General features: G+C 37.3%; 2 protein-coding genes across 3 annotated transcripts in view; one reads left to right on the top strand and one right to left on the bottom strand.

Moving 5' to 3' along the window:
- The window catches only part of LOC140232797 (carboxypeptidase B-like), a 26010-nt gene extending 14520 nt beyond the window's left edge, over positions 1-11490 (top strand). The window contains exons 7-11 of the mRNA XM_072312916.1: positions 580-693; positions 1910-2000; positions 8225-8442; positions 9831-9915; positions 10750-11490. Of these exons, the coding sequence (XP_072169017.1) occupies positions 580-693; positions 1910-2000; positions 8225-8442; positions 9831-9915; positions 10750-10955 (714 nt within the window). The 3' untranslated portion in view covers positions 10956-11490. The remainder of the gene's footprint in view (positions 1-579; positions 694-1909; positions 2001-8224; positions 8443-9830; positions 9916-10749) is intronic.
- Positions 10423-21549, bottom strand: LOC140246452 (threonine aspartase 1-like). Of its 2 annotated transcripts, none has more exons than XM_072325858.1 (11): positions 21507-21549; positions 20062-20129; positions 19285-19353; positions 18758-18878; positions 18225-18309; positions 17419-17596; positions 16789-16917; positions 15870-16065; positions 15141-15292; positions 14027-14152; positions 10423-11000 (listed from the first exon to the last, which is right to left on the bottom strand). In XM_072325858.1, the coding sequence occupies exons 1-10, from the start codon at positions 21535-21537 to the stop codon at positions 14045-14047; spliced, it is 1137 nt and encodes a 378-aa protein (XP_072181959.1). In that variant the 5' UTR covers positions 21538-21549; the 3' UTR covers positions 10423-11000; positions 14027-14044. The 2 variants fall into 2 exon arrangements, with proteins under 2 accessions (XP_072181959.1, XP_072181960.1); XM_072325859.1 differs by having other exon boundaries at positions 10423-10893.

Raw genomic sequence — 21549 nt, 5'->3', positions numbered from 1 at the left:
TGATGACCATGTCTTATGAATATTGAGCTCTACGTATTAAAGGAAACAAAAACCCAAAGAGAAATGTGGATCAGATCCACAAAAGTTCATTTTTCATGAAAATTACACATTCCATCAACTTGATACTGACATATTGTTAAGGGTATGTAGCAATTGTTCCCCCTGCTTTCTGAAAGAGGTTAGTCAAATGCTCTTTCATTATGCTAGAAAAGAGAAGTTTTGTGGAATTCCCTTTATATTTTCTTTATATTGTTGTCCACACATGACATCATAACCTCTAGTAAGTCTCCTCATCCAGCGGTTCCAACACCAAAACTTTACAAATTCATAACTTTTGCACTGATCGTCCGATTTTCCTTAAACTTTCACTGATGAGTTTTACTAATGTTGCTGCTTTCACTCAAATGTCATTTCTCTTTGGGTTTTGGTTTCTTTTGATACTGAATTAAAACTGAATCAAAATAGTCTAATGGTGATGTCTTATGAATATTGAACTGTATGTATTAATTTACTGAGTTACAACTGAATTAAAATAGTCTAATGGTGACGTTTTGATGACGATATTCACATCTACTGCAGCTAGCAGAGAATTACAACGACGGCGACCCTCTTGTGCGTGCCATGTTGGATACATTCGACTGGTATATCGTTCCCGTTCTCAACCCAGATGGATATTCTTATACGTGGAATAATGTGAGCAAATCACTGTACCCTATACGTCCTATCACATTTTGGCATGTCACTTTGTGCACATTCGCACGCTGTTGATATCTGCACTAACATTTTGAAGTCTTCATAACATTTTTCACGTGTTAGAGTTTTACTAATCACAGCTTATTAATCAAAACTGAAAAACGACTATTATATCTAAACTAAGTAAAACATGTAATTTGGTCATCATGCAGAATAACACATAATTCATAGATGTTATTCAGTGCTGTACCTGCACACATATTTCAGGTACGAAGAAAGGCGGCGAGAGAATTTTAATAACCGCATACATCTCTTGACAGAACTATAGTAGCTGGAGCTGTAATTTGGTCATTGTCGTAAAGAGAATCTCCACTAACACTTCATCAATATGGAGAGGGTTTGTAAAAGACTTCAACCTTCAAGAGCGATATAAGAACCATAACTATGCTCCTTGTCCAGTCTCACTCCCATCACACTTAACGATGCCCACTGGCATCTCCTCTTCATCCTGTATTCATCTTTTCTCAAGCTCTCCTCATCTCTTCCATCTTCTATTTTCTCCCATTCGCTGCCGCATGACCCTGATATATATATATATATATATATATATATATATATATATATATATATATCATATGTATATACTTATATACTAGTATATATATATCATGTATGTATGTTTATAGATATATGTGAAATTTATATATAAATGATACATAAATTCACAGGTAAATAAATGACGTTTCTTCTGTGAACACCACTACTCAATTGGAAATACTCCGTTTTAAGCTGACGGTTGCTAAAGAATCATCTTGCGTGTCTTTTCTACTAATTCAGATATTTTTATCGATGTAGAAATATTTGGTTACCATTTTTTGATGAGCAACCCACAATAATCAATGTATGAAATATATCAAAATTAATAATGTACATTTGGTTTTACCATGCAAAAACAATAATAATCGTATCAAATAAAAGTCAAAGGGGTCAAATCAACACGAAGGGGACGGGAGGTACCACGGACCTTTTAAAGTTCCGTGTGTATCATTGATTTTTCGACTGTGTACAGGGGCGCAATTTAAAGAGACCTACTGCGTCCCTTCATGTTCTGTTCTTTCCCATGCACGACACAGGAAGTTCCAAAGACTTCTAATTTTCATGCTTGGTTTTTGTTTTTATGTTTGTTTGTTTTTTTATATTTCTATCCTCTGCACAGGACCGAATGTGGCGTAAAAACCGACGCAAACCGGAAGGCAATATATGCACAGGAATTGATCTTAACAGGAATTATGCGTATGCGTGGGGAGGTAAGCAAGTACCTTAGATACACGTCACAATGAACAGATTGTACATGTATACTTAAAAGAGAGAGGCACAAGAGTTTGAAAATAGTTGAACAGAACAATATTGATTTTTGTTCTAAGTGCATAATAATGACTCGCACTGCTTGCGAAAAGTGTGATTCTGAATGTCGCATACAAACGTTCCTTTGTCCTCATAGAAGGACCTAATATAGGACTATCGTTGTTTGCGAATGTTGGCAGGTCGTTTGTAGATGGGACACAAATATGAACGGGAGATAACACGTAATAATTGGTACCTTTGAGAAACTACGGAAAGAAGTAAAGCTTCTAGCATCAGGGAACACACACACACACAAACACACACACACACACACACATAGCTGGTCACAGACGTACACAGCGGTATCCAATTGCAACGTGTTATACAGTTTACACTAAAAAAAAGTAGGTTCTGTATGCCGGCGACTACCGTTGTAACGAAGTCCTCGGGACCGGCAATTTTCTTCCGTGATATCAAAATCTCGTTATAGCCGAACAGTAAAGTATACAAATATAATTTGCCTTGAAGATTTGTTGGTTAAACAATGGACAGAGTGACTCCAGAATACAGTACTTTTTGGAGGCAACGAGGTCTTTAGTTAGTTTTAACCTCCTCGGTTTTAACCAGACACTCGAAATTAGGCAGAGTATTTTATGATTAATATTTTGGATAAAAAATCTAAACAAAAGAAAGGGACATGTAAGGCGAAGTCGTGTGGTGGATGCGATGTTGTGGAGGGATCCTACACTGACTCATCCGAAGCAGCGCACGATATCAGAATTGCTTTAGAAATTGTTAAATTTCAAAGTGACAATACGAAGCAGTGCGCAATGTCAGAACTGCTTTGTGATGTCAATCTGCCTGGATTTGACATTTTTCTGTCATTTCTGCTTGATCTTACATTTTCCATTCCGAACTGTGCATTTTCCTAACGGAGTGTATGATTTGGGGGACAACTGAAATTTGCTTTTGGTCCGAGAGAATCTGTGAATGTTGTTGGTCTCTGTACCTTCAATGATTTGACTTGATATATTGGTCAGCGACGCGCATGGTCCCACATGCACACTTTCAACGACTGATTGACTGCTGCTATATCAGGTATGTCGCTTGAACATTCGTCAAGATACATGGCCCGTTAATCCTTTCATACTGGTCTCGGAACTCACTGTCAATCATAGTTAGACAGAAGAGAGTATAAAACTATGATGTGAGTGTGATTTTTGCTTACATATTATTCTCGCGGATCCCGATCTATATATGATGGAACTGCTATTGCCACCTTCCTGTCCCGGATAACATCTCGCAACTATACACGGATATATGTTTGTTCTAACTCTTTTTCGGTAAAAGCTGGTCTTTAGTAACATCGTCTGATTTTTTTTAATCATATTTGTGACTTTTGTCAGAGATTTCACTTGTGTGTGTGAGTGTTTTGTTTTTTTCTACACGCACCGGAAATTCAAAATGGCGCCCAATCCGAAATCAATTGACGATGCCGTTGATAAAATCCTGAGCAGTGAACGCTTGGCTGAAGCTGTTCGTCAAGCTGTGAAAGAAGCTGCGAGTGAAGAATTTGCTAAGCTGGTGGACCGCATTGAGAGACAAGAAGGCAGAATAATGGATTTAGAGACAACTCAGCAATCGCACGAAAAAGAGATAGAGAAGTTGAATAGGGTGATTGAAGGATACCAATCGCGCATCGCCTGCCTGGAAAAAGAAAGTAACGACCTCGAACAATACTCCAAGCGGAATTGTTTACTCTTTTTCGGGGTGCCGGAGTCAAAAGAAGAAGACACTACCCAATTAGTGTGCAAATTAGCGCGGGAAAAACTGCATGTTGACGTCCGGCAATCTGAAATAGACAGATCACATCGCCTTCAGCGTCGAAACCATGGCAACGAAGGAAACGAAGGATCTGGGGGAGCGCCAGCTAGCGGTCGCATGCAAACTAGAAAAGGGCGGCGTGAGGACCAAAGCCATCCAAATATTCACACGGCACCACGACCACTACTAGTCAAGTTTGTGTCATACCAGACCAGGATGCAGGTTATCAAAAATCGCAAACTCCTAAAGGGCTCGCGCATGTCAATCCAGGAACACCTGACAAAGAAAAACCAAAACCTTCTCGCCAAAACCAGAGCGCATTCGGCAGTAAAAGACGCATGGTCATCGGACGGGAAGATTGTTGCGTTGATTCGGGCGACGGGAGGAAAGTTTGTAACTCGAGGGATCCGTGGAGAAAACGACCTTCCTAAAGGCTAACTTAGAAAATTGAAAAACAAATGACACTGGACATTTGATTTCTATCAACATATATTGATTTTAATATTTCAATGGTAAAGGGTTATCCATGTGTTAGTTGTTCAAAGCCAGTAAGAAATAATCACAAAGGAATACAATGTGTTAAGTGTCACAATTGGGTTCATATCAAGTGTGTTGGGATCTCTGAAAGTGCGTATGATGATCCATGTCATGAATTTCTAAATTGGGAATGCTCTAAATGTACGTTACATTATTTACCAAACTATGTAGATCAAGATGAATTGCCTCCCAATAATAGCAATTTTATCAATAAACCGCGTTCTGTTAAATGTCAAAATGATAGTTTGAAGTTTAAAGAATTATCACAAAAAGGACTTCGGATTTTACATCTGAATGTACGCAGTTTGACTAGAAATCTCTCTGAAATTCATTTGTTGTTAATTCAAAATGGTATTGATATTTTATCATTAAATGAAACCTGGTTAGATGATACAGTATTGGATCATGAGATTCAAATAGACGGTTACCGCATGGTTCGAAAGGATAGAAATAGACACGGGGGTGGTGTTCTTGTATACATACGTAATAACATACACTATCATGTACTGAAACACAGCAGCTTAGAACATTTAGAAGCTATTCCTCTTATAATTACTCCTGATCACTCAAGAGCGTTCATCTTTGTAACATGGTATCGACCGCCTAACAGCCCAATTTGTGTGTTTGATTATTATGAACAACTGATTTCATTTATTGACTCTTTTGGCCGAAATGTTATTGTTATGGGTGATGTCAATTGCGATATTATGAAAGATCCAATAAGCAATGAAACTAAGCATCTTAATCAAATAAACATTATTTATTCATTAACTCAGATTAATACAAGAGAGTATACAAGATGTTCCGATGTTTCAGTTAGTTTAATCGATCATATGATGACAAACTCTCGCGATATGGTCAAGTCCCATGGTGTTATACATTCAGGGATAAGTGATCACTCAATCTGTTATTTGATTTGGAATTATAATGTCTGTATTAAAGCCCCTGAGATAGTATCTTACAGAAAAATGAAAAATTTTGATGAAAACTCATTTCTTGATCAATTACGATCGCAACCATGGCATAATGTGTACAATAACTAGCATCGAATATTCCATCTGTTTCCCCTCCGTCTCATGCCTCGTATCACGTTGACTCCTCTAACTCTTCCAGGCAAACTTCTCCCAAGTTCTCTTTTCAAACTGTTTCTGAGAATGAAGTTAGTGATCTTATCAGGGGCATGGAAAACAAGAAGTCTGTTGGTGTAGATGGAATTTCTGTGCACTTGTTAAAAATTTCTGCTCCCGTCATCGTCCCTTGTCTTACTTACCTTTTTAATAAGTCACTATCAGAAGGCGATTTTCCATTACGCTGGAAACAGGCAAAAATTATTCCTTTGCATAAAGCAGGTGATAAAACATTTCCTTGTAATTATCGTCCAATTGCAATTTTATCTTCTGTCTCAAAAATCCTCGAGAAGATTGTAGGCAAGCAATTCTCAGAGTTTTTAAAATCTAGTAATATACTTTCGGAGAAACAGTCAGGGTTTAGGCAAAAGCACTCAACTGTGACAGCTCTTGCACGTGTTTCCGACGATTGGTTAAACGCATCTGACAATGGTCAATACACAGGAGCAGTTCTTATCGACATGAAAAAAGCATTTGATACGGTTGACATTAATATTCTATTAAAGAAACTTGTGGGTGCTGGCGCGCAAGGAAATAGTTTTGCCTGGTTTGAAAGTTATTTGACCAATCGTCAAATATGTACTTATTTTTGTTCTGAAATGTCTGAGTTTGTTGATGTCAATTACGGCGTACCTCAAGGCTCAATCCTTGGACCACTACTGTTCACCCTTTATATAGACGATATAGTTCAGCAGGTACAACACTGCGACCTACAACTTTATGCAGATGATACTATTTTGTATTACTCTCACAAAGATGTTAATTGTATAGATTATTTTCTGAATACAGACTTGGAACGCATATATGATTGGATGTGTTTGAACAAACTTAGTTTGAATGTTGATAAAACGGAGAGTATACTGATTGGTACCCGTGCAATGTTGACAAAACGCAAAGATTTAAATGTTTATATTAACGGAAAACATATTCAATGCAAAGAAGCCGTGAAATACTTAGGGGTGATAATAGACCAAGAATTGAAATGGAATGATCATATTGAATATCTTTGTAAAAAAATTGGTAAATTGGTTAATTTTTTAGGTCGTCTTCGAGTTTATATTAATGAATGTAATTTGAAATTGATTTACCGCACAATAATTCTCCCTTTGTTTGATTACGCAGATATAGTGTATGATTCCTCCCACCTGAAATATACCGATCGACTGCAGAAATTACAAAATAGGGCTGGTAGAATAATACTTGGAATAAGTCCCTATAAACATATATCCAATCATGAATTACATCAAATTTTGAATTGGGAATCCCTGAAATCTCGCCGTATTAAACATTCTATATCTTTGGTGTATAAAAGTTTAAATGATCTCAGCGCATCATATTGCAAAATTTATTTCAATTTGTTTCACATCCATACAATTTACGCTCCCATGGAAATCTCTCCTTACCAAAGCCTCACACTGATTATTGTAAAAGAATGTTTTCATATCGTGGAGCTTCTTACTTTAATGATTTACCATGTGATGTTAAATGTTTAATTTCATATAATTTGTTTCTTAAAGAAATTGATCAACACATACCAAAATGGCTTTAATGTATATATATATATATATATATATATATATATATATATATATATGTATAATGATATCATGGATATTTTGGGCGGGGGGGGGGGGAGGAGGGTGAGTCATAATGATGGGATAATTGGGGTTGCAATGTATTTGATTCAACTGATAGGTGTGAGGGGTATATGTTTCCATTTTGTTCTTATCTTAATCTCATTTTTGGTTTGATTTAAGACTTATTGATATTCTTCATTATTATGTATTATTTATTCATGTCTTTATCATTGTGTGTATCACATCATTGTTATTTCTAGGACCCCTCTGGAAAACAGCTGTGTTATGACAAACATAGCTGAGTAGGGCTATCCTTCCGTTCATTTTATGTACTATTTTGTTTATGCAATGATTATAATTATGTAATGTGACTTTTAACGGAAAATAAATTCAAATCAAATCAAATCAAATCACAACTGTTTTGTTAGAAATTGTTACATTTCACAGAGTGACGGAATTGCTTTGTGATGTCACAAATGCTTTGTGACACCATTTTGCAAGTACACGTAGTATACTACATATTTGCAAAATGTCGTCATAAAGTGACGTCATTTTTCAAATACACCTCATGGAGTGTCAAACATGCCAGCATTCTGGCATAGCTGAAAATACCTGTAATCATGTAAAGCTATTTCAACCAATCACTAGAGGATGAATTCTTTATTCAAAATAGAAAAAGCTACATGCATATGGATAATCATTTGGGGATATGAATTTTCACTTCGATGAAACGAGAATTTCGTTAGCGTGTTCGTTATAATGGGAGTGTACTGTATATACTGTCTGTAACACTTGCATTGCCTTTGGTGTAACAATGAAATTATGGTCGAATCACATACGCACATACACACTCCAGCAACATGCACTTGTTGCATTCAAAATAAACATGCACAAAAATATGTGACGAAGGTAACTTTTAAGTCCAAATTACTCATTTTATTCTCCAGGACGCAAATCTACAGTTTCAAACCCGGGCCGTGATGTTTCAGAACATCAAGCAGACAAACATTGTAAAATGATAGGAAACAGAGGCAAGCTCTAATCATTTATCACCCTTCTCGGTAACAATCACATCTAAGAAACCACACCCGTTTCTCTTGCCATTTTTCTATGTAACCACAGGAACTGGAGCTAGCCCTAACAGCTGCAGTGAGCTTTACCACGGGCCTGCCGCGCTGTCTGAACCCGAGCACATTGGCGTGACTGACTTCCTACTTGAGCAGCAGGAAACAAATGGTGTTAAGCTTTTCATGGACTTCCACAGCTACGGACAGTACTGGCTCTACCCCTGGGGCTACACTGGCTCCAAACTGGTTAAACTCGAGGATAGGGATGACCTTGTATGTCTGACCTAATTTTCTCAATTCTGTATGTAGGAACATGTATTGTATGAACACTATGGTAAAGCAACCATGGCAACCTCTCAAACAAAAAGGGCCGGGGGGGGGGGGGGGGGGCAGAATCCGCCCCCCCCTCGACGTTTCGCGCTATAATTCTGTAACGCAAGAAGGCCTTGTCGCGAGGCTTCTTGACTTTCTTTGTTGAAGTCTCGCGCAACTTTTGAGACGTCCGTGCATATTTTTTTGAAGCTACGCCCATTTTTGTAATGGCATATCACACAAAAACGGGCACAATTTTGTGATTTTGTGTACATTTCCTATGGAAAACAGTGCTCTGTCATGAAAGTCATAAAAACCTGATTATTCTTGCAATTAATCACTTTCATTGATTAATTTTAGGCTAATTCTTGTAGAAAAGTGGTCAGTAACAATTTCCAATAAAAAACAAAAGAAAAATCAAAAGTCGAAAAACAAGGAAATACATAATTCCTAAAACAATGAAATACATAAGAAATCAAATGACTTTTAGAACTTTTTGTGATGTACAATTGTTGAATATGTTAAAACAGATACACATACCAAAAAGTCGACTCTCAATGCTTTTGATTAGGCTAATATATGATCTTGGGCTTAATTTGCATAATCAATTAATTAATTCAAATTAGAAATTGATTGTTTCAAAAAATCATATGACACAATCTTGTAGATTATGACGTGGGTGTCACGCATGCCAAATTTTGTTGTGATCGCACCACTAGTTGCCGAGATCTCCGGGGGTGGGGGGGGGGGGTGTGGAATCCCCCCCCCCCCCCGGTTTTAGCATAGCCAAAAAGCCCGGCCTGATTAGGGTTAATCCTGCTGTGTTCACATTTGTGGACAAATATTTAACCACTTTTCCCCTCTTGATGCAGCTGCATAAATGCCTGCCTTCAAATGCTGAGGTACTAAGTAATGACAGGCCCTCTGAGCTGAGAGATAAGAACCTATATATGACAGAGAAGCCATCCTGTGGAATTGCAACCATTAGCATGCTTATTGATCCTTTATTCTTTGTCTTTGGTATAAGTAACTGGCAAGTTGAAACCTCCACTCACTCACATAGGTTTTACAAGCTCATCCTTCTGATTTTCAAATTCAAAGAGTACGCATGATTTCTCTATAGCACGCATTATGTCACAGCCTCAAAGCGAGAATTCCTTCCTATGAAACATGAAAAATGGTTCCACTGGAAAAGTTGTTAGCCTCGGGAGAAGATTTGAGATACATGAATCATGATTGAATGTGAAAATCTATGCAACATCTGCCTAGAATCAATACTCTTGATAATGTATACTACTGTATAATCATAAACCTGCCTTGGTCTTTCTTTTCTGTTTTCTAACCAATAGCACAACCTAGCAATGGCAGCAGGAGATGCTATCAAAGCTACCCATAATAAGGACTACTTTGTGGGACAGTCTGGACCAGACCTGTGTGAGTTGACTAGTGTCAGTTTACCAAACAAAACAGTTTGATCACTGGATTCCCTTTCAGTCGTCAACTTGTGGAGATATTGATCTTACCTTCGACTATTGTCTAGATGTTACATGTTTGGGATTACGTGGGAGAAGAATTTCCTGTACAATGTTTTGAGCAGAATCATGAACAAACAATACTCGCAATATTTTCTGAAAAAATGAAAATGGCATTGAAATTTGAAACGAAAAAAAAAGCAAAAAGATCAGCATTTTCTTGAAAGACCCATGACAGCTGTATATACCAAAATCATTATTGCAATTTTCATACCGGCAAGGGGGGGGGGGGGGGGATTAACCTCAATACCCCCACCATGAAAAATGTTCCGGGACCCCTGCTGTACAATGAAATTAAAGTTTTGTTTTGTTTTGTTTTTTTTGTTGTTTTTTGGCAAGGTTATCAATGTCACTGTCAATGTCAATATATGTAATGCTGCATAACTACATAATCTCATTACATTATTCATCATCTTTAAACACACTTCCCATATCTTTCAACTTAAAAGGAAGTTTATTTTATTTTTAACTGGGGTCTATACCAGGGTTTGAAATGTACTGAATGCTCCAGAGGAGGACATATCAAGTATCATTCAAGTCTAATTACTTTACTCCAAACCCAAAATTTGAATTTGACCTATTCAACAAATTTTACTTCACATACTTTGGACGGCCAAACAGTATAGAATCAAGGATACATTTCAATGGCTCTGGGAGTGGTAGGCCACTCTCAAAGCAAAGCAATGTTTGGGATGCAGTCCCAACTGTGATAATCAATCGACTGTCATTTCCACAGACCCAGCTGGTGGAGGTAGCGAGGACTGGGGTTATGGCATCTTGGGGGCCAAGTACAGCTACATCATCGAGCTCAGGGATGAAAACAAGTATGGCTTCCTCCTCCCAGAAACACAGATCGAACCGACCGCCGAGGAAATCTTCGCTGCCATGAAAGTGGTGGGAGAGACGCTCGTTAATGAATCTGTCCTGGCATCAGATCCATGATGATACGAGTGGCACACCAATGAGTATTTCATCAGTCTTCCAGTTCTATTAAAAGACATTTCAAGTCACACAAAACATGTTAAGTATCTGTACACTGTACCAAGCATACATAATGACTTGATGCACTGATCTTAAAATCATTTTCTGTGATATGTGCAAATTTATGAGGGAATAAAATTATAGGAGTACTTTTATCTGATATTCAGAGTTCATGGCAACTTGATGATTTGTAAGTATTTGATGATCAGCTGGACTATCATTTACTTTATCATCTACAAGTTTGATTTTATTAGAATTATCCTGGATGAAAGTAAGACTGCTTCCTTGCCTTTCAAACTACCTCTTTTATGATTTTTGTTCAAACATCAAATTAGGATGATAACAACATGATGACATAACTTTGGGCCTGAAACTGGAGAAAATGAAATTGCAGATAAGTACTAGAAATCATTAACCAGTGCAATAAAAGCATATACAATGTACATGAATGTTGAATATGAATTAGCAGCATCAAACTATAGTTGACTCCACTGTTGGAAGAATAAACATTGCAAAATACCTGACTGTCAATGTATCATAGTCTTCTGTATATAAAATGAGAGACCTAGTGGTCTAGCGCTCACCAAAGTATCACAAGTTTAACTTCCATGCATTCTTGCAGACTTTCACCACAAAGGAACACTAAACCATAACTGGGATCATTTTGTCTAGATGAAGCTTTTTTTTTTTTTTGTCTCAGAAAATTATGAGATGTACAAACTCTTGTTGAAAAAAAAGGCTTGAGTCAACAGAGGAATGATGGTGTCCATTTCAGTGATTCCTATATACCCCCTATAGACTTTGTGTATGCGGGGTATAACAAATACATATTTTATATTACAAAAGGATAATATCTGCTAACTTCTACATGAAACAATACATACTGTAAAAGTGGAAATTTTTGCAGTGTTGAAATTTTCATCAGAATCAGCATGAAAATAAAAGTACGCAAATATTTTTGCTTGCTAAATGTTCCAGTTGTTCACATCTTGATTCCGTGGAATTAAAAACTCAACTTACCTAGCCGAGAGAGAAAAAAAAAAAATCACTCATGCAAAAATATCCACTTTTACAGAAATGGCCTAGTTCTATTGACTTTTGAGGTCCCCTATGAGGCCTTAAGTTGTGACTTGGTTCCCATTTGTACAAATACTCTAGCACTCTCACAATATTACATCCTAGTTTGAGCAAAATAGTGGCCATTCAAACACATTGAGATCCTATCACCCTAGGGATGTTAACTGCCAATTTTAATGAAAATCCATCATGGTGTTTTAGAAGAAGTTGAAAATGCATTAAGTCTACACACAACAGACAGTGGACACTAAACAATGAATGACCATCACAGCAAACCTGAGCCTTTGGCTCATGTGAGCTAAAATACATACTGGATATATAAATTATCAAAAAGAAGGTAGAACAGTAACAAATAAACTTTGAATTCATCATTCACACGGTATCAAAACAATCTCTGAATGTGCCCCGGCAATCATATGCATTGAAATACAGTGTTTGGCATTGAGTTTGCCCTTGACTGGCAATATGATTAAGCTGTATGTTGAAAAGAAATACAACAGTTCATGAAAATATACTCTCCAGTGTGGAATGAAGGGCAATGACTTCATAATATTTCCACTCCAGGAAAATAAACACTACGGGTCAACAGATGTAGATGCATACATTTCCCTGAGCAGTGATGTTTACTGTATGATAGAGATTGCCACACACAAACACTTCAATCAGTGTGACAGACTCCTAACCATAACTGTACAAAACTCCTTGTCTCTTCATCTTGCCTCCCTGTCAAGCTGATGAGCCAAGCATCGAAATGACACAGCCATCTGGGACTAATGGAGATTAGGCTGGTGGTTGTCACATCAACAACTTGGCATGAAAACTGCAATCACTGGCCAATCAATTAGATGCTGACAGTCACGTTCACATGTGACACATTTGTTAAAGAACCCCTGGTTGCATGAACAATTGGCTTTACACAACACAAAACAAATTTTTTAATGCGACAACAAGTACACAGGAAAACAAATTAGTGCATTTTCTGTGTAATTATTTCACATAATAAATGAAAGGAGGGGTATAAGCTAATGTAGTCTAAACCAACAAAGTGTATTTCAAGTACATGTCAGTGCTCATTTCCCCTCTAAGTGATGACTAAAGGACATTCTAACAGTGGCAAAACAGATGACCACTCCCTAGAGTTCGGTGCCAACCTGGACTCTGCCCAAATTGTGAGCTAGAAGGATTCTGAAAACACAAGCACAGACAAGTTGTCATCTATTGACAAAGAGCTGTGACAGATGAATGCAAGGTTACAGTGAATAGTGATCCATGTAGGCTTACCAGTCTCTCCTACTCTTACATCATGCTTTTCAATCATCCTTGTATTGTATCATATCCAAATAGCTGTCAATATTTTGGTCTCAAATGCTATGGCCACTGTAACTGAAACAATTGCTGTACTTAAGGTTATGGAAAGTTCCTGCTTCAAATCCCAGAAGGACCTATTACTAATGAGAGTGGCAAATCGACTAGAATTTCCACCTGCTAGGGAGCCTAAATTCACTTAAACAGGACATCGAAGTGGAGCTTTGTATTTAAAAGGATTCCATGCAGTATACAGCTATTATCCTTCTGATAAAATATTTCCATATGCAAATACCAGCTTGCAAGAAGTGAACACACACACACACATACACACACACACATACATACACAAAGAAAAGAAAAGAAAAATAGTGTGCCAATAGAGCAATTCTCAGTTTAATCATGTACGAGCAAAGGGGAGATTTTCACTACTGGCATTCAAGTTGACTCAGAAACTGTACTGTATTTCTGCAATACCGAAAATAAGATGCCTGAAATTTGTAATAATTCTGATGTTACGCCAAAGAGGAAGACTTGGATTGGCAGAGGCAAGAAATGGTACAAGCAAAAGTGATCAATTCACAGTCAAACAAGTATTACTCATTGCTTAGACATACAGCAAACACTATTTTGACATGCCGGGCACTGACCTTCGTGATTCAAACTGATCAAGTTGGCTTTGGCTCAGGGTCTGGTGGACCAGGGCACAAAACTGTCCCTCCGAGAGTGAAGCTTTTGCCTGCCTGGGCTCCTTTAGGCAATCTGGATATGACCATCTAGGGAAAGTATTCATAGAAAGGTCACCATTATGAGCAGTTTGGTCACCTGTTCAAACAAGTACTGTAAAAGTAGATACTTTTGCTTTTTATGCTCGGAAAGTAAGATAATTTCATGTTTGTTTTGTTTTGTTTTGTTTTGTTTTTCAATTCCACAGAATTAAGACTCTACAAAAGTGGTACATGTGACAGCAAAAATGATTGCATGCTTTTATTTTTATGCCCGTTTCCGGTTGCGGGAAAATTTCCACACAGCAAAGATTTCCACTTTACAGTAACAATGAACAATATTTGTATATGCCTATTTTTTGCTTTCTTTTTACTTTGTAAAGATTTGATCTGACACGCAACATGCACTATGAGGTGGGTAACCTACATTTCAAATCTATGGCAGTCATTGCAGGTTTAATCCTCCTGGTGCTTACCTGATGATGATGATGATGATGATGATGATGATGATGATAATAATAACAATAATAATAATAATAATAATAATAATAATAATAATAATAATGATACTAATACTACTACTACTACTATTACTACTACTACTACTAATAATAATAATAATATTCATCATTATTATTATTATTATTATTATTATTATTATTATTATTATCATTATCATCATTACATTATTACCATAAAAATCATAATAATGCTACAACTTTTCAAAGAGCAAAATCACAAAAAATGAATTTAAGTCTCTTTGTACACTGGAGGAGAGATCAAATGGAAGCAATGAAAAATAGACATAAGGGAGAGAAGAAGAGACAAGGCAAGACGAAAAGTGACAAAACTTTGTCATATATCGTAACCATCGACAGGTTGAATAAATATGTTTCAAAAGATTTCTTTAGAATTATCTACGTTATCAATCTCTTTGAGATGATTAGGTACTTTATTCTTCAATGCTGCAGGTGCTAGTTGGAAGGATCTAGCCCTTTAAAAATTTGCTGATATTGATAAGAAATGATCCACAATTTACCTTTGGCCTTGTCAGTCCTGTGTCCATGTAACCAACACACATGCTCTCTGTAGAGTGAATCCACAGTAGTTCAGACTTTCTGGTGTCATCACCACACTGAAGAGTTAAAGCACCCCCAAGTCTAGGGGAGTCGTCACCAAGTAGTGGGGATTCTACATGAAAGTTATTAGATATGAAGTGCCACTGAATGAGCATTGATACAAATATATATTATTTCAATGACTGAATGCTGAAACAGAAAATCCTTACAACAAGATGTTATAAGAATGTCCTGAATTATGCAAGTGTACTAAAAATATCAATTACAAGATTGCTTCCAGCCATCAGCAACATTCTGCAATGAAATTCAGTCCTTGAACTTACCATCAGCCAAAACATAATATGGGATTGAAATGTGTTAAAGCCAGCATGTTTACTGAATAATTTATATAAATGAATGCAGTTTAAGTGCCAGTCTTGGATGGTTCCATGACATTTGCTACTGCGACAATTGCTCCCATGAAATATCTGCATGATAAGCCAAACATAAAACCTACACACAAACATACCTCTAACACTAATTCAATCTTAATCCTCACATCAAACTAAATCTAAAACCCTATCACAACCCTAACCTTAAACCTAAGTCCTTGGAGAGAATAAGACCGGAGTAATTGTTGCAGGAGCAAATGTCATGTCACTGTCTTGGATGAAATCACTAAATCGGTGTTATATATTAGAAATGCTTACTCAAAAATTGTTTCTGGAAGACAGAGCTCACTGCAGCACTTGGATCATCCCCATCAATCACAGCCTGACAACATGCTTTAGCCAAGCAGCATCTCATCAACTGCTCCCCACAACCTGATGTACTGCATGCTGCATTAACACCCACAGAAGACTGCCTGTGGGACTGTGCCCAGCATCCACAACCAAACATCACTGCCTGAAAGCCAAGCATAAGACAAAGAAGTAAAAGCATTTCAGTATGCATGTGTACTCACAAGACTCACTGGGCAAGAATATGGATATGTATATACAGACAGACAGATATATATTCCAACATACATACTTATCACACACATACACACATAAAACTTTCCCAAGGTAAGTAGTATTTGTAATGTAAAATCAATATGATAGAACGTTGTCCATCTGTTTAAATCAGAGAGATTATTTTCATCCAGATTTCACTTTGGAATTTGGTCAGGGTAAATTAATGTAATACAGGCAGTACAGTTTATGAAGTGACAGTCTGACATAGTTATTTGAGTACGGCACACGCACATCATGCCATTTGTGACAAATCGATTTTCATATAACAAGGTCATTGAAAGCTACACAGCTTAACACATTTATTCTACAACCCACATTGACTTTCCTCAACATATCTGAATTTGACAAATTTTTAATGACAGGGGTAGTTTTATGTACTGACTGGTTTCTGAAAGGGTACTATTTATGACCGCAATTATCTGGGAAAAAAAAAGAAACATGCAAAAAAAATTATCTTATCAAAGGAGCACATATCAGCTATGAAGTCATAACTAAAATATGATCCAAGCAAGAACATTAAACTAAAAGTATAACTTTGTATGAGAGGTTTCTCCTGTGTAAGGAAGACATATCTAAAATCAAAACAAATGCATGGTAGTTCAATAAATCTTACATGGCCAATTCTTCCTGGATGTTTGAGCACTATTCCACCACTAGACACTGCACTGGCTGTATGACCATAACTGTCCATGCATACAGCTCCAACAGTGTCTTGCATTGCCTCCTCACTCATACTCATCATCTAAAAACAAAAACAAAACAAAACAAAACAAAAACAGGAAAGTAGTCAAGTACATGATGAAAGAAATAGATTGGTCATTTCCTTGATTAAAAAACAAAGAAGACCACAATACTTACTGACATAGAAAAAGAAACACTCAATGATGAATATGCATTTTATCAGTTCATGTTCTGAACAATTTACTTTAAATCATTATACATCTCACTGATAACTGTCCACAGAAAATTTCACAGAATTTGATTAACATATGTCAAGTGGACACTGGGAAGTCAAGAATGTTTTAGTCTTTACACATTATCTGGCAGTCTGACTGTATGCTTGACCATTTTAGGTCATTTCAGACAAAATACCTGTATAGGCAAAAAAAAAAAGCTTTACATCTTATATTCTGAAGAATGAAAAGTAAATAGGTGGACATCACTGCTTATATCCAAGGTAGATCCAATCTAGGTCTCTTCTTTTCTTTTTTCTTTTTTGTTCTCCAAGTTCCTGAATACTTACTCTTGCTTGTTTTGCAACATTTTCTCCATTACTCTGAGCCTCACAGGCGACCTCAGCCAAACGCCTCTTGTGTTTGCGGTATGAAGACAGCGCCCTCTGTGTGATAAGTGAAGACATGCTGACCTCCCTGAACCCATGATTATTGGCCCACTGTAGAGCACCATTCCCAACAAGCACACTGCATGGAGAAGAATATTGTTCACATTGGAGCACCACCACCTTTTGTAAAAACTATAATGTCTTTCCCCAAATTGATGATTCCTAGCAAGTTTGGTAATGATCCAGCCCACAGTTTTCAAGAAGATTTTTTTTAAAGTATTGGCCCCACCCACAGGGTCCTATGGGGGCTCCACCATCACTTGTATAAACTATGAATCCACTTCCTAAATAATGATTCTAGCAAAGTTTGGTCAACATCTAGCCGCCAAGTTTTTAAGAATATGAATATGTGAAAAAGTTTAGGCCCACTGAAGAGTGAATGATGGCAATCTCTAACTTGAGCCATTTGGCTCAGGTAAGCTACAACTGAACAAGTAAATAAAATTCCCTCGCCAAAAAAAAAAAAAAAACCCAACAACAACAATATGATAAAAAATTAATAATTTGCTAACACATGGATATCTATAAAAACACCTGTGGAACAGAAAATCTAAGACAGCTTCTAACTACTAACTGTTGACACCTTCTAGAATTGACAAATATTCACAGATAATGGTAACATACAATGTATATGCAGCTGAGCAAATGATAAAACAAGCCCTGACTACACACATCACGGACAAATGAAGGCACTCCAAGTCACTCACCAGGGAGGAATGCGACCACAGGAGAGGAGTCCTTTCTGTTGTTCACGCACCATGGTATGAGCCACCTTGACAGGATTCTTTATACCTTTACAGGAGTTAAGGTCACAATTAATCAGTAGCGGAACGTTCATTCATCTTCTTTATTATGCACACGAAATAGCACAATCCATTCCATGTTTGTTATAATATGTTAAAGAAGTACACAATATACACAAGACTTACATAAAAGTAGAGAAAGTAATCAGTTGTCTTAGCACTTCTGTTTTGGATAATATGGCATTGTAGCAAGGAAGGGTTTTAAGTTAAAGATGGCTGTGGCCAGAGAGCTTTAATTTTTGTACTTTGTAGATGGAATATCAGGATTCCTAGTCTCCAAATCTAATCTCTTTACAATCCATTTAGAATTAACGATGGGACAGTCATTAATGTAGCAGAAAATTGCATTATACATACCATACACAAACTAAAAACGTTTGGTCTCTTATTATGCACAATAATTACTTGAATGACGAGCCAACAAATCCAAGACTTACCTGACAGAGCACCAACAGCTCCAAAATGCATGGAATTTCCATCCATCAGACCAGCATCACATTCAATGCTGCCATCAAGTGTTAGGTTTGAGCCAATGCCGGCATTGGTGCAATGACAGTCCTTCATATGATTTTACGGAGAGAAACAAAAAAATAAAAATAAAAAATGTGGCATGTTATCTCATATGGAGACATCCAACAATTTACTGATAATGTCCAGTTTTGCTGTAGTTGTTTTATATGTGATTTGGAACAACACAATGACATTGAACTTGAATTTGATCAAATCTCATGAAGTTTCAAAACATGTTTCAATACCAGTGACCGAGTCTATTTTACATGCATAATATGCCATCATGATCAGTGTGTTAGCATCATGGCTGATATGATTGCCATAATAATGTTTCCTGCATTCAAAGCGGTACATAAATCTATGCATCAATTGCCCATTTCCTCCCATATGCAATTTAATGTTTTAGGCTTTGTTAGAGTTTTTGGCATTTACAACAGCATAAAATTTTCATTACCTCAAGAGCTGCAACTCCTACACTGACGGCATCAACTGCACTCCCACCAGATTTGAGCAAAGATATAGCCTGAAAATTCAAGCACAAGTCTAATAATCACTGTCTAATTCAAACAAAGTAAGTCAGCAGCCACTGTCTAATTTAAACAAAGTAAGTCAGCAGCACTAGTTATGTTACAGCTGTACATCAGGGTCAAATGGCCAACATGATCTAATACAGTTTGAGAAATGGTAAAATATTTTACCACTTCATGAATAAAAGATAACAATAATTAATTGGTCTCATTTTGTGTACGATGGTAAAACATGACATTTTCAGAAAACTTTACATTGTTCCACTTCTTAAGATTAAAAAAAAAAAAAAAGTACTCTTATGATAGACTTCTTTGTAACCATCAATTCAGTCCACCTTCCTTTCCATAATTGGCTCCCTGAGTTTTTAAGAAAATAAAAACAAAATTAGCATAAAATTTCACTCTTCTGTCACACTTATATATGAAAGGAAAATATCATAATCCAAAATTAATGTAGATAGAAAATATTTCCATTTTTCTAGTCTTCTTTTTTTTTTTAGAATACTCTGATGGTTTCAATAAAAGAACGTAAAGAATGTTTATTTTTGGCATCAGAAACCATTGCCAAATGGTTGAATGCTAACATCCAGATGGATATCATCACTGTCTACTGATGCCATCATAGTTATGAACACTCAACACATGTAAGTTTTTCTTAATGAGAGGATACCGGTATGTCTAAGAATTATCGCTGATGCGATCACCTCCTGACATGCTTTGTTGATGGCCCCTCGATACTCTTCTTGTCGGTCTGGAGAATGGTATCCAGCACCTGCAATCATTGTTAAATTAAAGGAAACAGATATTATGGTTAGTCCCACATGTGTCTAGCTTTGAAAATACGCCATTACAAATACCACACAGATAGACGGATGCCACAAGCAGCCTTCAGAAGCAACTTCTACACTGACACCAAGGGCCTAAATTTAAGATAGACAGACATGTACTGCCCACTGGAATATTAATAGGTAAACATTTTCTCACTCAGAAAAAACAAAAACAAAACAAAAAGTGAATATTTTTGTGTGACTGTGTGAGTAATCTTTACTTTGCACTCTGCTGAGTAAGATTAAGATCTGAAGATGGATTTTGCCGTTTCCGCATGTTTTCAATTCAGTAGAATCAATTTAGGACATCACATATAGTGTAACCAGTAACGACACGTAAATTTACGCGTTGGGGGTAACCCCGGGGCACTCCTTGTACACAGTTCGCGTTCGGCATTCAAGCTGTGTTTCACAGAATAGTGTTGGGGTCTCTGTTGCGGTTACCCAGAGATTCTATTTCTAGTGAGTGAGTGTAGTGGTATCGGTATGTATATACAAGGCAAGCAAAAACATTTAAATTACATAGACCTCTAGGCCTACCAACTAGAGGGTCTACATGGATGATGGCCCCTATGGTATACATGCTTGGCTTTTCTGTCGTCCTGTCGCTCAACAGAATCGGCGGGCACACGGCATCTGATCGATCTAACTGTAAAACTTATGCAAATTCCAGAGACTCCAACTCTCCCGTTTTCGACGGGAGATCTCCCGCCGAAAGCCCATTTTTGCGCAATCTCCCATTCTCCCGTTTGAGATTTGATTTCTGCCGCCCTGGCTCTGTGTCTCCCGGTGGAAAGGATTTCTTACTTATTTCTATCGTATGTTGAAAAAATAAGCCTTAGATAGCACCAGAGAACATCTAGAATCCGGACCTAGGAACTTCGCACACATCAACTTGGAGTCTCCCGTTTGCTAGGGGTTTCGGGCGGGAGAATCTCCAGATCAGAAGGTGCTTGGGGTTGAAGTCTCTGAAATTCGCACCAACCCATGGCTATTAACGACCGGCTATGCTGCATGTTGCTGCATGCATGCTGCTTGTTAACTGCATCGGCGACCCTCACCCACTGGGCCGGGCGGGCGCGGCCAGGGGAGCGACCGCAACACGCGTTCCTGGATCCTGCACGCGACGCGTTCGTGTCGGTGTGTGTGAATCCGGCTAGAGTAGCGTTTATACACTGCAGTTTTATACTCAGCTGCTGGTTAACTATATACATACACAACCCTGTCGCTGCACATCATGATCAAACAATTGTAGGATATTGTTACGTATGATAAATTATCATGATATTAGAGATGTGAAGACCGGGAAATCATGTTCTTACCGAGATGCACTCCGATTATCCCACATGACATTTTTGCATGTAA

Source organism: Diadema setosum, chromosome 1 (assembly GCF_964275005.1).
Source record: "Diadema setosum chromosome 1, eeDiaSeto1, whole genome shotgun sequence".
Lineage (NCBI taxonomy): Eukaryota > Metazoa > Echinodermata > Echinoidea > Diadematoida > Diadematidae > Diadema > Diadema setosum.
Note: the sequence above shows the minus strand (reverse complement) of the source record. Positions and strands in the feature narration are given on the sequence as shown.